Below are 15,567 nucleotides of genomic sequence, written 5' to 3'. Positions count from 1 at the left end.
TTGTTAATGACTCTGTATTTGTTTTGACCTAAAATAAACTATTAGCGGTGATTATTTCGTAAACAATTCAAACGAACAAAGAAGTGGGTAAAGGTTTTGATTCATCTGGGGCAGAAAAATACTGGGAAATAATTACTGGAGAATTACTTTGCCTTGATCCCACTCAGAAAAAAATTTGTGCAATAATATCACTGCGCAATTGTACTTTTTTTCCAAAGATGTAAAAGGGGTTTCTGGATATACAGGGCGTTCTGAGTACGAAACAGTTATTTTTTTTTCAAGAGCAGCTTTAGTTTTCAAAAAAATAGCTACTTTAATGTCAAATTTCAAGCTAAACCTGCTGTTAAAAATACTGTATTTCTGAATTTTTTTTTTAAAAGTCCTCAAATTCATTCAAAAGCGATGTTACTCTACAAACAAGGCCATTAAATGTTAGAGCAACATCGCTTAGAAGATTGCGGTGACAATTGTCCAAAGCCCAAAAAATGGTCTCAAAAAACAGGTGAAATTTTATGATTAAAGACTAAACACCGGAAAAAGATAAATAAAAATCGTAAATTTACAATTAAATTGATTAAATTGAACAGTCAGACTTTTGATTTTCCCTTTTTTAATGCCAAAATCGGTTTTTCAAAATTTGGAGAACAATTGACAATCAAAAAAAACTAGAGCTGATGTGATAAATCTGTCGACAGATTCTTACACAATAAGGCCTAAATTATAAAGCCGCCGTATTGTTCATGTGAAAAAAGTTAAACAAACGAGTTTTTTCATCATTCAAGAGCATTATACACGGGTTAAACACTATGCTTTATCTACAACAGCCGAAATTTAGTAATTTCAAATGAGATATGTCAATTTTGACATGGCAATACATTATTCTAGTCAGCCGTGTAATAGTCATATTTCCACTTGTTGGAATATGAATGTCGTTTAACTTTTACTAATTCTGACATAATGCGTCTATTATTTAACATGTTGTAGATGAAATGGATAAAAGTCTTTCGAGGGTGCGCTTTGAGAATAGCAAAAGAGTGATGACAAACGTAGAGTTCTTGGAATGGGAGAGTCGGAATGCCTTTGGAGCCGCCGCCGCCCGCCTCTTGGATGTTTTCGCCATAAGAATTCCGTTGTTGGTCCGAAGAGAAAAATGGTGTGGGCGAAATGGGTCGCGTTACAGGCGATCAAATCGGTGTTAATGTTCTTGAAAGGAAAGAAAAGCGCGATGGTTCTTAAAGATTAACTTTCGTTGTCTGTGTCCAGTTTGGGCGGTCACACACCAGCACATCACCAAACACGTTTCGCTTTCAATATAACGAAGTGTGTCAGGGGAGAAAGTGCTCCGGGGCCAAGGTGACATCGGGATGTGGGCCAGTGCGCAATTCAACCGCCACCGTGTGCGGGACCCTATGACATAATAACAGCAGTAATCTCGCACCGTTCCAGTTTCCCGGCGGATGTACAACAACCAAACTTTTTCGGTGGTGGGTGCGCACCCATAAAAAGGCGTCCTCCGCCTCGTCGTCGCATAACCGCGCGTGATGCTGCTCGCAGTCTTCGCTTTGATCGCTTCCGCCTCGGCTAGCGGCGGCTTCCCGAAGTTTCCGATGGTTTGTGGGCGGCGCGCCGTCCCGTGGAGGCCCGAAAGGGAACCTCGCGTCGTCGGCGGAGAAGAACCACCGTACGGCGCCGTCCCCTGGCAGGTGGAGCTGCGAAGAGGCGACCGCCACCAATGCGGAGGAGCGCTCATCGCCAGACGCTTGGTCATCACCGCCGCCCATTGCTATGCCGATGGACTGGTAGCAGTGGCAGGCGCCCACGGACCACCAGGCACCGCGCCGTACGAACAAGTCGTCAAAGTGGAAAAAGCCATCCGACACCCGGACTTCCGGAAACTGGGACCCTACAGCCACGACATCGCGGTGCTTCTTCTGGCGGCGCCCGGAGTGGATTTCAACATTTTAGTGAAACCGGCGTGTTTCGCGTACGAGTCGCCGCCGCCAGGGACTTGGTGCGAGGTTTCCGGGTGGGGGGCGAGCGATCCGGAGGCTCCGGAAAGACTCTCACCAGTGTTGCGCTCAGCGGCCGTACCACTTCTTTCTTTGGAGACGTGCAGAAAGGATGGGATTTACGGAGGGCGACAACAACCAATTTTAGATTCTATGCTCTGCGCGGGACATCTTCGGGGCGGAATTGATGCGTGCGGTGGCGACTCCGGAGGACCTTTAGTGTGTGAACGAGACGGAAGACACGAGTTGACCGGAATTGTGTCTTGGGGCGACGGGTGTGCGAAGAAGGACAGACCGGGGGTGTACACGAGGGTGGCTAGTTTTTTGCCGTGGATTCGGGAGTGCGCGGAGAAATTCGGGGTTGAATACGACTTCTAAGTATCCAGAAGAGAGAAGAGACAAGTCGTGTTGTTCGATTTTCCGACGAAGCCAAAGAACTCAAAGAACGAATTAGTTCATATTTGAGGGTTTCTTTAACTTTAACTCAATCAATCCATTTCATAACTTTTTACAAGGGTTTAGAAAAAACGATAATTTGTTCAATTTTCTTCAAATTACTTTGACTATTTTGGCATAAGAGGGCATGAAACATAATGTTTTAGCAAGATGTTTTTCACTAAATAAAAAAAAAGCATTGTTAGATTTATCCAAAATAATCTCGAATTCACATCAAACCCAATGTCAGTCAAAACTGGATTAATTGAATTTTGAAAAATAACTCCTAATTTGAAGAAAAAAACGCTGTTCCTGCAATCGCGACCAAATTATTTTCACAACTAAAAGTGTAGTCTAGGCATTACTGTCATTTTGACACGTTTGAAAATCGAAATTGTCAAATTTGACGTACCGTCATGCCATGTGAGCCAATCAACGTTCTCAAAAGTGACATTAATCAAAATTAGGTTGGAAATGCGTAAAGGGTGCTCTACACATTATGACAATCAAATGATGTCTTAAATTATTTGAACGCGACTGTAGAAACTAGGAATCGCTCAACATTGTCTTTGCCTTTTAGCAAAATAAAATAATTGACTGTTTTTATTTACTGTTAATAAAATTTTTGTTCCTCCACCGCTGATTTATTGTTTTTTTTAAGTAAACTTTCCTATGAGTCGACACAAGAATTTAAACAATTCGTGTTAATCACCGCAGTATTGTTTACAACCTCCTCTTTATCAAAGAATAACTATAACAACTCATGTTGACGTTTTCACGACAGTTTTAGAGCTGTCTCAAAAATGAGTAAGTTTTCTTTCACGTTTCCTTCCCCCGTTTGTCAATTTTCCTTCCTCCAGAAAAACCCCCAATTCGCCTGTGGATCGGGGTGATGATCTTCTTCACCACCTTCACCAGCTACATGTTACGATCCAACATATCTGTGAGCATCATTAGAATGGTGGAACGAAGATCAAAGAACTTCACCCCCGCGTGTTTGGAAAACACACCAAAGGACACCACCACCAAGGACACCACTGACGTAATAATCATTCTTTCATCCCCCAAGACCTGTGTCACTTTCCGTAGACTGAAGAAAGGTTCAACTGGAACGAAAACGAAGTGGGGTGGATCCTTGGAGCGTATTTCTGGGGCTACATCATAACAGGAATACCTGGGGGGATCTTAGCGGAGATGTTCGGCCCATGGCATGTGATATTTTGGAGTAATTTGTTAGCAATGATCCTCACAGGGTTGACTCCGGTGTCGGCGACATCTGGGGGTGTTATAGGGATGTGTGCGAATAGATTCTTGATCGGATTATTAGGGGTGAGTTGGTTAATGGAGAAATGACATGATTGTTTGTGTAGGGGGTGACGTACCCTGCTGTTAACGTCCTCATCGCGAAATGGGCACCCCCTAAAGAGAAAGGTAGGTTTGTAGCAGCAATGATGGGTAACACCTTGGGAACAGTCATCACTTTCAATGCCGTGGGATGGACGACAGCGCAGTGGGGGTGGGCGTGGGGGTTTTACTCCTTGGTCATAGCGATGGGTGTCTATTGCACGGCTGTCGCACTCATCGTCAGAGATAGTCCAGAGAAACACCCATGGATTTCAGAGGAAGAAAAGAAGTACATCAAAGAAGCTCAAGGAGAAGACGTTTCGGCGAAGAAGGTAAATTTAAAGCGTCGCCATCTCAAGAGTCTTTGATGATTCTTGCAGAAAGTTCCGCCGTACGTTAAAATATTAAAATCAAGACCATTCTGGATTATGACAATCGCCCAGTTTGGAAACCTATGGGGGTTAAACCTCATGCTTTCCTACGCCCCCAAGTACCTAGCCGAGACTCTAGGCTTCGACCTGAAGGCGTCCGCGGGCTTAGCCGCTCTTCCTTACCTCGGAAGACTCATTTTCAGCTCAATCTTTGGTACAATCAGCGACTACATGTTAATCAAAGAAGTAATGTCAAAAACGAACAACCGGAAATTCTTCGCCATCTTCTGTAACTCTCCCCTTGTAACAACCCGTTTTTACAACACTTTTCAGCTCATCTCATCCCTGCGACTTGCATGTTTCTGATGTACCCTTCAGGATGCAACCACGTAATCGTCGTGACTCTTTTAATCTTGAATCAATCTTTCAATGGAGCTTTGGTCGCCAGTCATCTCGTACTACCTCAAGACTTGGCACCGAACTTCGCAGGGAGTCTTTTTGGTATGATGAATCTCTTTGGTATGACGACAGGGCTTGTGGTGCCCCCTTTAACTGGCTACATCAATCATACTTATGTAAGAATGACTTTTAGTTGAGGGTTGGTAATTTCGTTGCTTCCAGAATATGAGTCTTAAAGCAGCCGCCGTTATCTTCTCGGTTGGTGCTTGTGTGCTCACTTTTACAGGCATCGTCTTTATTTTGTTTGAACAGGCGACGGTGCAGCCCTGGAATGCGATAACTGAGGAGGAGTAAATTTGTAAATTCAAAAGTATGAGATTTTATTAAGTATTTTTAATTATTTTTATTGTTGATACATAGTTAATTCTAATAAATTCTTGTATTTTTCAGTTTTTTAGATCCTTGATTTTTTTAGATTCTTTAGATTTGGGTCGGATTCTATCTGAATTTTTTATTTTTTGTAAGCCACGCTGAATTTTTTTTGGGTTCTTTAAATTCTTTTTGATCTTTTCTCATATCGTATTGAGATTTTCTATAATCTCATTTTAGACTTTTTTAGAATGCTTTTTAAACTACATATGTGCATGTTAAGATTTTTTTTATATTGTCCGAATTATTTTAGATTTTTCTTAGAATCTCTAATAAATTTTCATTAAACTTTCTCCAGGGTCCGGCAACACTTGTGTCCACCCCTAAAATCGTCTTTAATTTTAAAGATAAAATTTTGAAAATTTGCATAGGCTCACAGTTGATAAAGCTCTAGAAGCTGACAAAAAAAATTATTTTTTTCAGTGTTGCCGGACCCTGTTTAGAGATTTCTTTAAAATCCTCTCTTTCAATAGATTATTATTTTGGATTAAACCTTAACTTATTCTATGTAAAATACAAAATTTTGATAGCTGAAGTTCTTAGAGCCGGTTTAGACAATAATTTAATTGAAATGATTTAAAAATTTTGATATTTTTAGCAGAATCATAATGTAGCTGATTCTGTGGTTAAAAGTTCTTTTTCTACTTTGCGTTGACAATACTTTCATTGTTTCACAATAAAAACAATTGTTTTTATTATAGCACGCAAAACAGTAATTTTTTTTGGTTATGTTGGCTATATTATTATGCCGACACTTAAACGTTGAATCAAAACCTCAATGATGATCATCATCATGATCACGAAAATGTGAATTTAGGAAAAATGAATCAGAAGAAAACCAAACGTTGCAATACCTAATTTTGCAAAATTAAACAGAAAACGTCAGTAATTATTTGAATTGAAATTTTGTTAGACAAATGTCATTACCTCTTTTGTCACCAACCTAACTTGTCAAAAATCCCTAATTGAAAATAATTTCGTTCAAATGCAATTTTTAAATTTATTTACAATGCAAAGTAGAAAAATAGTATATTACACTCATTTCATAAGACGACTTGTAGCACTCATTCTATTTGACCACTCCTCGCTGCGCTCGTCGTGGTCAAAACTCATTCGTGCTACAATACTCGCCTTATGAAATACGTGTAATAATGTACTATATTTTATTCGGGTTCACCCTGTATATTTATAGAGTATCCAGAAGGCACATTACAAATTGAGATGATTTTTTTATCGCAAATTCTTTTTAGACTTTGGCTGTTATATTTGTTATATTTTTAACAGTCCTGTAGATTAATTAATTAAATCTGTAGTCCTTTTCCTCTAGATTTTCTCTAGATTTTTTCTTAGATTATCTAAATTTTCTCTTTGGGTGTCTAGACTTTTCTTGACAACCAAATTATTAATTAATTTTCTTTGTATTCTTATTTTTTTTTTGTACTTTTTGAATTTCCGTCAAATTAAATTTTGATTCTTATTAGGTTTTAAAGATATTCTATAATTTAGATTTTTCTTAGATTGTTTTTAGAATATTTGGTACTTTTTTTTATATTATAATTTCTGTAAATTTTTGAATTTTCTTTAGATTCTGTCCGATTATCTTTAGATATATGTATTCTAGATATCTTTTCGATTCCTCAAATTCTATTTACACTTAGATTTATATTTTCTTTAGATTTTATCTTGCTTTTCTCCAGAATTAGCATCAATTCTCTCAACTTCTTCTATCCTTTAAGTTTCGTTTGAATTTTCCATATAATCCTTGGACTTTGTAATGTCTCTCTATCTCCTCCTTAAAGCCTCTACATTTTAATTTATTGTCTTCAAATTCTTTATATTTTTTTTACTTACCTTCTCTTAACATATTCCTTACATTCCACAACTGATTTTCCGTTTTTTTTATTTTTCTTAGTTATTCTTGATTCACTCGGTTTGTATAACCGAATAGATTCCTAATATTTCCTAATTCTATTCCAAGTTTTTCGTTCATTCTCTAAATCCCCTCTAGATCCTCGATTTCATAAATGTTCCTGTTTCATCGACGATTTGTAAACCTTTTGTGTTTGTTTCCATAAAGTCTTCAATTTTTTATCTTATTGAAGTTCGATAACAATTCATAAAACAAGAACGTTGGCAACACCAAAGAAGAAACTTCCAAAGAAAGTCCGAGAATACAAACGACTTCTTTCTTCGTTTGCTTTGTACAAAGTTACACTAAGATTTCTTCCACTTCTTTGAAGATTCATGAAGGAAAAATGTACAAGATACATGACTGTGAGTTGACCATCATCATATTTGAAGAAATAAACGCTGGAAATTACTATTTATTGTTTTTTTTTGTATTACACATGCAATTATATTGAACACTTACAGTTTTATCTAGTAAAAATGCATGAGTCAACTTATCGCAAAACGTGAATGCTAATTTTCGCTGTAATGGAAATTGCTGGCCTTACGAAAGCACCATGAAAATTATCATGCTAACTTCATTTCTCGTCCAAACTTTCGGTAAGTCTTCAAACCGCGCTCTAAACGACTAAACTCAACTTTTAGCTGCTTCCCCACTCATCCAAACACGCATCCTCAACGGAGAAAACGCCCAAGAAGGACAAATTCCTTACATAGTTTCGTACCAAGCTGTTTTCCCTAAAAACAGATTTGCCCATTTATGTGGAGGCTCCATTATTGCAAAACTGTGGGTAATCACAGCCGCGCACTGCATAACAGAAACTCCACCAAAGTTCCGGCTCTTGGGAAAATTCCAAGTGGTAGCTGGATCTTCGAATTTATTATCATTATCTCCAGAGCGCCAGGACATTTCTGTTTTGCAACAAATCGTGCATCCTAGCTATTCAGGAGGACCGAATCCTTACGATCTTGCTCTTCTGCGACTTGAAACACCTCTAATTTTTGGTTTGGTGGTACAGCCCGTTCGGTTACCACCAGCGGGTTCTGCAAGAGAAGGAACGGCGAGAGTGTCTGGTTGGGGGTTAGTTAGCAAAAACAAAGCGCCCACGAAGCTGCAAACGGCTCAAGTCGAGGTTATTTCCTTCAACGGTACTAAGGACCCAAGTGTTGTTAACTGTGGTAACTCTTCTGTTGTAGAGTGCCGAAGATACATGCAAAGTTTTACTAGAGAGGATGTGGTTTTTGAAGACTTGCAGGTTTGTGTCAAACCTGGCAAACAAGCGGTTTGTAGTGGCGACAGTGGAGGCCCACTGGTTCAAAATGGGGCGCTTATTGGAGTCCTCTCGTGGGGACCCTTGCGATGCTCATCTTCCAAAGTTCCAAGTGTCTACACTAAAATTAGCAGCTTTATTAAATTTGTAGAACGATATACCAAAGACGAGCCGCAGAGAGAAATAGTGGCTGTTAAAAATGATGAGCCAAGAGCGTGGATTGTTGTCTTTTTCAACGGCTTTATTTGATCTAAATAAATATTTTTTTACCTATATTCCCGATTGTGGTTCCGCCACTGGAATACCCGTCAAATTCCACTCCACTTGATACTAAAACTAACGATTGACGAATCACAGAGCCGGATGTAATCACGTGCCATCTGTCAATCGAAATGTCACAATTGTCAGCTGTCATTGTTCGAAATTTGCACTAAACACTCGAGACAAAGAAAATTTGACGATTTCTATGTAAGAAAACGAGCTACGTAACGTGGGTTTCGTGTTTTCAACCTCAAAATGAGTGAGCACAGTATTGTGTATTGGTACCCAGACTTGGAGAAGCATCTGTGTGGGTACTGCAAGAACGAAAAAGGGAATGTCTCTCATGGTACGTAACCACCAATTATTGCCTCAATGTCATGGGAAATTTTAGGAATGTGGGCAAAGACCCTGACGGTGGAAGACTACCAAAACCTCATCGACCGAGGCTGGCGAAGATCGGGGAATTATTGCTACAAGCCCCTCATGAAGGAAGTCTGTTGCCCCATGTATACAATAAAGTGAGCCCCCCTTTGACCACATCACGCACATTCTCACCCTTCATTTCAGATGTGACGCTCAAAATTTCCAGTTATCAAAATCCCAGAAAAAAATCGTTAAGAAATTCAACAAGTTCCTCAAAGACGGGGAACTGAACAAATCCGCCCCTTTCAATCACGACGGCAGTGATAACATTTCCGAGTTCGTGTATAGAAGTGCCCCTGGCCAACTCCTTGCAGAGACTTCTGTGATTGAACATAATCAAGTGCCTGAAACTAGCCAGAGTCAACCACCGATTGAAAGGCCCCCGCAGCTCCAACCCCCGAAATCCGAGCCAAAAACCGGCGTCGGGGCGGACCCAGGGAAGCCCCCTTGTAAAAAAGCGAAATTTTTACGAATGGAGCGCAAAAAAGAAAAGTTACTGAAGCGCGGGATGAGTCTGGAGAAAATTGATGTGAAAAACGAGCAGAAGTCGGTGGAGGATTTTTTGGGCGAGGCCCCCAATGAAGGGCGTCATAAGTTCAAGGTGGGTGGCCCACATTTTGCGTGTTCCAATAGTTATTCTTTTCTCAGCTTGAACTGATCCATACTGGTAGTAATACCATGGAGTGGGAGAAATTAAAAAAAGTCGAGTTTGCGTTGTATAAAAAGTACCAAATGGCTGTACATAATGATCCTCCAGAGAAGTGTAAAATGGAGGGTTTTTTAAGGTTCCTAGTAAACTCTCCTCTGCAGGTATTTTTCAAAAGTTTAAAAGCAGAGTAAAAGAATAACTGTCGAGGTCAGAAAATCATTTTTTATTGAATCACAGATCACTTTAGAAAGACTCCACAAAAGCCACAAACATTACAAGTTAACGGCAAGTCTTTTTGCGAAATACCAAATCGCGGTGCACAACGAGTCGCCCGATGATTGCGATGAGTTCCAGTACTACAATTTTCTGGTTGACTCGCCTTTACAGGTATGTTTTACTCTGTTTCTGAGCTTTTTCCGGTGGAAAGCACTCCTGCAACCACTCATTTCAGCATGTCAAATTCAGTAGAGACTCCGATTTGGGATTCGGGTCATTCCACCAATTGTATTGGTTGGACGATAAACTGATAGCTGTGGGAGTTGTCGATATTTTACCAAAATGCGTGAGTGCTGTGTACTTCTTCTATGATCCAGACTATAGAGACTTAACTCTGGGGACTTACGGATCATTACGGTAATTCGTGTTGTCGCCCACAGATGGCGCTTGAAAATTTCTTCCCACAACACTTATTTTTCCTGTTTCAGGGAAGTAGAGTTCGCGAGGACTCTTCACCAGAAAGTCTCCTCCATCCAGAATTATTACATGGGCTTCTACATCCATTCGTGTCCCAAAATGCGCTACAAAGGTAAACTCACACCTTCCTTCCTCCTGTGTCCAGAAACTTACAACTGGATCCCCATCGAACGCTGCGTACCTAAACTCGAAGCGAACAAGTACTCGAGATTAGAAGACGATGAAGGAGCGACTGATCATAACAAGTGTTCATCCGATGATATCGATGAAATGAAGATTTTAATTAGAAGAAAGATTGTTTTGTTCAAACAGTACAGAGAGAAGTTCAACGGGGACAATTTGTTTAATACCATCGGAGAGCTCGTTGGGAAAAAGTGTTCCAAGTCATTGATTATAATCGGCGTAGAATAAGTATTTATTGCTTTTTGCTTTTATTAAATAAAGTTGCGACAACATGCTGTGATGATGCAACGAGTTTTTGTTTTCCAATTCGCACTTTATTACTTTTTTATCGGAACTATTTCGTTTTTATTGTCACGTTCGGGCTGCCCACGCCGCTTTTCTTTGCTAAAGGAAACTTTACTATTTTTAAGCCATGCAGTGGGTAATAATTGGTTGTTTTTTTTTCATGTTTTTTAACCTGTTTTATGTGACTATGTAAAAAAAATTGCCTCTAGCAAAATCATAGCACAATTATTCTTCTGTAAAGGAAGGAATTACACCCCTTTAACTCCGATTCTGGCGAGTTACTCAAACGGCTGACATCACCTGCGTACTGGAAATTATTCCCATCCAGACACAACTTGGAAATTATTGCTATCGAAGTAAACATACCAGCGTTCTGGAAATTATTCCCATCCAGAACACAACTTGGAAATTGTGTTCATCCAAGTAAACATCAGAATTCTGGAAATTATTCCTATGCAAAACGCAGTTTGGAAATTAAGCCCATCCAAGTAAACATATCAGCAGTCTGGAAATTATTTCGATCTAGAATGCAAATTGGAAATTATGTCTATCCAAGTAAAAACGTACTAGAATTGTAGGAATTATTCCCATCCAGAAGGCAACTTGGAAATTATTTTCATCTAAAACGCAACTTGAAAATTATTTAATTCCAGAACGCAACTTGGAAATTATTCACATCCAGAACGTGACTTGGAAATTATTCACATCCAGAACGTGACTTGGAAATTATTCTCATCCAGAACGCAACTTGGAAATTATGCCCATCCAAGTAAACGTACCAGCATTCTGGAAATTATTTCCATCCAGAACGCAATTTGGAAATTAAACCCATCCAAGTAAACATACCAGAGGTGTGGAAATTATTCCCACCCAGAACTAAACTTGGAAATTATGCAAATGAATTTCAAATTTCCCGCTTGAAATTTCTGGCACTGTAACGTTGCTTTAGGCCTAAATCAACCTTTTTTACTGCAAATAGCCTTTCCAAAGCAATTTTATGGTCCGTGCTTTTCTTTGATACTATCCAGGCATAAATAAATTAAAAAAGTAAGGTTATTATTTATATCGTGAGTTTTTCAATTTTCAGTACCACCAACTTTGAAATTTCGAGTGGGAAATTTAAATTGTTTTCGTTTTTGATTCGATTTTTTAAATAATGCCACAATAACAATGGACCCTAAAAATAACCATCGAATTAAAAATCTCTTGAAGCACAATCCACCATTAACCGAAATGTATTTGGAGGTTCGAAAGAGCAGGAAAAAAATAAAATTCAAATTTCCATGTTATTTTCCTATGCTCAGCAACTCGTAGAACACCCAGTATATACGTAATTTCATGCAAAAACTGCGATTTCAGAGAATTTAACGGCCTATAATCTTTAAACAGCTTTGTAAATTATTCAGAAGTTAGGACAATATGTATAGGCCTTCAAATTTGAAGTAAGTTGGCAAGCCTGCCATCCAAAAAGCCCCCGCTGACTCGATTTTTACCTTAAAGGAGAACTCTAACGTCATCGTAACATTTATTATCACATCAAACATCGGAAATATATAAAAATAAAACAGGACCGGTCATATAAAATGTTGCGACTGTAGAAAGCGTAGATGGTTAAAATGTCGCTACTTTTCACTTTGATAGTACAAGGTCAAGTGAAAGACTACTATTGTTGACCTGATAAGAATAAATTATGGCAATTTCGCTCCAAGTACTTATTAAATTTTTGTATTCTCATTAGTTTCGTCCATTTTCACTGTGACCTCGCTAGCGTTGTCGAAAGCGACATTCTGGACTCCTTCCTTTTCGTCCTTCGTCTTCTTTCCATTCCACGGTTGGATCTCCGAACTGCCAAAAACGCAGAAGAAGACGCCACAGATGATGTAGACGAGAGCGCCGATGCTGAAGATGACATGCCATTCTTTCATTCCGTTCTGCAAATCTCACATTAGAATTAGTTTTTTGTTGTGTTGGCCCTACATTCTCTTTGGTGATTTGCCCCACGATCAACGGGGTGATGAACCCAGTGGTGCTCCCAATGCAATTCGCGATGCCATAAAGAGTCCCGGCGTAGTTCGGAGCTAAATCCTGCGAGTTCTGCAGGTTCGTCAAAGTGGAGGCTCCGTTTGAGCCCAACGAGAGGGTTAAAAGCGCGATTGTCCATGCGACGTGGCAGCCTGTGACGTTTAGTACCAGGAGGAGAAGGCCGGGGATGATATGAGCTGAAATCGGCGATTTTAGGGGTGTTTGGGGGTAATGGAAACTTACAGAACAAAATGAAGCCTTTTCGCACGACTATAATAGACACGAGCTGTCGTTTCCTGATGGAGTCTCCGATGAGCCCGAAAATGACCCCCAGGATCATCCGGGAGAGGTACGGTAGCGCGGCTAAGATCCCAGTGTGGCCCAGATTGAAGCCCAGGACAGTGGAGAGGAAGTTGGGACCGGCGGTCATGAGAAAGTAGAGCCCCCAGAGGTTGCCATAGTGGAGGATGATCAACGACCAGAAGGGGAGTGAAAAGAAAATGTCTTTGTACGGAGGAAGGCCTTTCGTTGGTTGAACAGTGTTTCCTAGGCTCTTCGTGATGAACAACTTCTCTTCTTCGCTGATCCGGGGGTGCTTCTCCGGACTATCAGCCACTAGAACAACCCAAGTGATGCACCACAGGAGGACGAAGCCCCCGTTGATGAAAAACGACCACGACCAACCGAGGTTCTCTATAATAGCCCCCAGGAGTGGCCACGTCACTACAGTTCCCAAAGAACCACCCATGAGGGCTCCAACGAAGCGCCCTTTTTCTTCAGGGGGAGCCCAACGTGACACCAAGCAGTGGAGACAAGGGTAGACTACCCCCTGCAACAAACCGGTGTACCAACTCTTTAATACCCCCGGACAGTCGTACCCCACATAACCCAATCAAGAATCTTGACACCACTAGTCCCATGTAGTGCCACGACGAAACTAGAGGCCCTAACAGCGTCAAGAACCCACAAATTAAAGTCGAGATCATCACAGTTCGGGTTGGGCCGAACTTCTCCGCGAGGACCCCACCAGGGATGCACGTGAGGATGTAGCCCCAGAAATAGGAGCCCAAAATTAGGCTCTGAAGGGAAGGGTCCCAGTCGTATCGCGTTCCGTACTGAAACGGGACGTGAAGCGGAGGAACTGAAGAAATGGGGACTTACATCCGGGGCTGAAGTCAACTTCTGGGCTTCAAGGCTCTCGTTGGTTCTTTGGTTGACAGTGCGGCACTCCGCTTGTGTCAGAGTCCCGTTGGTTTTTTGCGGCTCCACCATGGCGATGATGTTTATAGACATGTTGACTCTAACACTGTATGTTATGAAACAGGCCATGAAGAGCATCACAGCGATGACGAAACGCGTCGAAAAAAGGCCTGAAAGTTAAAAATAGGAACTTCTTTCTTTTTACAAGAAGACTCACCTTTAGTTTCGATCATCTTGTCACAATAAAAAATAACGTGTGCGCATAATTTTCACTGAAATAACAAAAACGTGACTATGAAACGAATTAAATGAGCAATGGGAGGAAGTAATGGGTACCATTAAATGGTCTCTGTGACTAATGGACAGTGCATCAATAAATAGTTGCATTTTATGTACCGATAAAAAATCGATAAGTAAAAACTGTACAATTATAGGCATTGGGATGTTGGTAGGTCTATCGTGACATCACGGTAAACCAATTGGGAAATTTCCTAAGCCTACTTTATTCGTTCTACCTTCCTCTATGTAATATGAAATTTTCGCTGATATCGCACTTCGGGTGAAACTATTTCAAACACTTTAATTGTGTTAATATGATTCTTGATTGTTTTAATTTCTCGCAAGATTATGTTAATCCCAATGAAATGATAAGAGTCCAACGTAATTCTTTAAAAAACAATCATTATTTTTAAAGGTATCATTATATCATGTGGACGGAAATAATTACACATTTCCTAAAAATTTGCGTCCTTTATTACATAAACCATTGTTGAGGAGTTAAATTGACTTTTTTATGACCACTAAAGGCGATAACGCGTTATTAAAATCTGATTACCCATTAAAATGCCAAATTTTTGGAAAATCAACATTTTTTAAGAGGTGTAAAAGGCGGATGAAACTCACCAATTTGTCATAAGTTAAAAACCGTTTATGTTATCGGCGGCTTTGGCACTTGTGTCTTAACTTTCACAAAGAACAAACTCGCAAAAACCGATAGAAGTGTATACCGTTGTATATACCTTCCACCTCTACGCAACTGATAAAAACAGTAGTGGTACAAAACCGTAATTTTGCAAGTAAATGTTTGGTCTTCACAACAGTGGTCATAATTTTATCTGCAATATTGACGAAAGGATTTCATTAATTCGTTCGCCAATGTCAAGTTCTTTCGAGTTTTTTCCTCATGATTTTGATCGATGGGTTAGGGACGCCCTTAATGACCTTATTGGTTCCATCAATAGACGTCGAAAAAACTGCCAAAAAGCGGTGATAACTAAATGCATTTTTTCACAAGTTGGCGACACTGCTTATTGACAGCGAGTTTGAATTCCAAAGCCTCCTTTGACGCTTTGTGAAATCACGTGGTAGTTATAAAACAAAAAAATGTAAATAAAAAATCTCAAGGTTTATCATCACAATTGAATTCGTTTATTCGGAAAACTCGCAATTTCGTGTGATTATGTAGCTCTGATTGCAACCGCTTTTCTCTTTGCATTCCATTGTGCTAACGACTTAAGAAAATATCCTCCGGTTTCTCTGCGACAGATCCGCAAATTTATTCATCTTTAATAAATCCGCCCAAAATTCGCGTTATCTGGCCTGATGACCCATAAATATTCTTTATCATTTTATTGCAATGATTTTACTTTGCAGTAATCAATTCAACAATGCAATCGATAAATTCG

The 15,567-nt window shown here is 39.9% G+C and overlaps 5 protein-coding genes across 7 annotated transcripts; 4 read left to right on the top strand and 1 right to left on the bottom strand.

The window, feature by feature from the left end:
- The first annotated feature begins 1,379 nt into the window (after positions 1–1,379).
- On the top strand, positions 1,380–2,480 carry LOC148172135 (trypsin-4-like). The gene has a single exon (XM_088040823.1). The coding sequence runs from the start codon at positions 1,542–1,544 to the stop codon at positions 2,385–2,387; it is 846 nt and encodes a 281-aa protein (XP_087896949.1). The 5' UTR covers positions 1,380–1,541; the 3' UTR covers positions 2,388–2,480.
- A 716-nt stretch (positions 2,481–3,196) lies between these two features.
- On the top strand, positions 3,197–5,567 carry LOC148172134 (dietary and metabolic glutamate transporter-like). The gene is made up of 11 exons (XM_088042409.1): positions 3,197–3,251; positions 3,305–3,486; positions 3,534–3,773; positions 3,815–4,120; positions 4,169–4,448; positions 4,493–4,734; positions 4,781–4,908; positions 4,947–4,966; positions 5,034–5,078; positions 5,168–5,224; positions 5,461–5,567. Exons 1-11 carry the CDS (start codon positions 3,248–3,250, stop codon positions 5,565–5,567), a joined length of 1,611 nt encoding a protein of 536 aa, XP_087898535.1. The 5' UTR covers positions 3,197–3,247.
- Positions 5,568–7,242: 1,675 nt separating this feature from the next.
- On the top strand, positions 7,243–8,441 carry LOC148172133 (lectizyme-like). Its single transcript, XM_088042407.1, has 4 exons — positions 7,243–7,261; positions 7,385–7,495; positions 7,541–8,044; positions 8,093–8,441. Exons 1-4 carry the CDS (start codon positions 7,243–7,245, stop codon positions 8,413–8,415), a joined length of 957 nt encoding a protein of 318 aa, XP_087898533.1. The 3' UTR covers positions 8,416–8,441.
- Positions 8,442–8,535: 94 nt separating this feature from the next.
- On the top strand, positions 8,536–10,658 carry Ate1 (arginyltransferase 1). Of its 3 annotated transcripts, XM_088040822.1 has the most exons (7): positions 8,536–8,773; positions 8,819–8,945; positions 8,995–9,451; positions 9,499–9,660; positions 9,737–9,886; positions 9,951–10,132; positions 10,204–10,658. In XM_088040822.1, the coding sequence occupies exons 1-7, from the start codon at positions 8,683–8,685 to the stop codon at positions 10,601–10,603; spliced, it is 1,569 nt and encodes a 522-aa protein (XP_087896948.1). In that variant the 5' UTR covers positions 8,536–8,682; the 3' UTR covers positions 10,604–10,658. The 3 variants fall into 3 exon arrangements, with proteins under 3 accessions (XP_087896948.1, XP_087896947.1, XP_087896945.1); XM_088040821.1 differs by lacking the exon at positions 9,499–9,660; XM_088040819.1 differs by lacking the exon at positions 9,737–9,886.
- Positions 10,659–12,173: 1,515 nt separating this feature from the next.
- LOC148172131 (sialin-like) lies at positions 12,174–14,986 on the bottom strand. Its single transcript, XM_088041586.1, has 7 exons — positions 14,786–14,986; positions 14,100–14,154; positions 13,844–14,052; positions 13,561–13,797; positions 12,926–13,511; positions 12,638–12,879; positions 12,174–12,591 (listed from the first exon to the last, which is right to left on the bottom strand). The coding sequence occupies exons 2-7, from the start codon at positions 14,113–14,115 to the stop codon at positions 12,376–12,378; spliced, it is 1,506 nt and encodes a 501-aa protein (XP_087897712.1). The 5' UTR covers positions 14,116–14,154; positions 14,786–14,986; the 3' UTR covers positions 12,174–12,375.
- Positions 14,987–15,567: the final 581 nt, after the last annotated feature.

This window comes from Gnatocerus cornutus, chromosome 7 (assembly GCF_029298725.1).
Source record: "Gnatocerus cornutus isolate USDA-ARS CGAHR chromosome 7, icGnaCorn1.1, whole genome shotgun sequence".
In the NCBI taxonomy this organism is placed as follows: domain Eukaryota; kingdom Metazoa; phylum Arthropoda; class Insecta; order Coleoptera; family Tenebrionidae; genus Gnatocerus; species Gnatocerus cornutus.
The sequence above is the reverse complement of the archived record's forward strand: the minus strand, read 5'-3'. Positions and strand labels throughout refer to the sequence as shown.

Bases quoted from the DNA above. Each gene is read 5' to 3' on its own strand.
- LOC148172135 (XM_088040823.1), top strand. From the start codon at position 1,542: ATGCTGCTCGCAGTCTTCGCTTTGATCGCTTCCGCCTCGGCTAGCGGC.
- LOC148172131 (XM_088041586.1), bottom strand. The intron at 12,880-12,925 runs GTAAGTTTCCAT...CGCCGATTTCAG, and splicing joins AAAAGGCTTCATTTTGTTCT to CTCATATCATCCCCGGCCTT. The intron at 12,592-12,637 runs GTAGGGCCAACA...TGAGATTTGCAG, and splicing joins GGCAAATCACCAAAGAGAAT to AACGGAATGAAAGAATGGCA.
- LOC148172134 (XM_088042409.1), top strand. The intron at 3,487-3,533 runs GTAATAATCATT...CACTTTCCGTAG, and splicing joins CCACCAAGGACACCACTGAC to ACTGAAGAAAGGTTCAACTG. The intron at 4,909-4,946 runs GTAAATTTGTAA...GATTTTATTAAG, and splicing joins AATGCGATAACTGAGGAGGA to TATTTTTAATTATTTTTATT.
- LOC148172133 (XM_088042407.1), top strand. The intron at 7,496-7,540 runs GTAAGTCTTCAA...CTCAACTTTTAG, and splicing joins ATTTCTCGTCCAAACTTTCG to CTGCTTCCCCACTCATCCAA. The intron at 8,045-8,092 runs GTACTAAGGACC...CTTCTGTTGTAG, and splicing joins CGAGGTTATTTCCTTCAACG to AGTGCCGAAGATACATGCAA.
- Ate1 (XM_088040822.1), top strand. From the start codon at position 8,683: ATGAGTGAGCACAGTATTGTGTATTGGTACCCAGACTTGGAGAAGCAT. The intron at 8,774-8,818 runs GTACGTAACCAC...GGGAAATTTTAG, and splicing joins AAAAGGGAATGTCTCTCATG to GAATGTGGGCAAAGACCCTG. The intron at 9,887-9,950 runs GTATGTTTTACT...CACTCATTTCAG, and splicing joins TGGTTGACTCGCCTTTACAG to CATGTCAAATTCAGTAGAGA.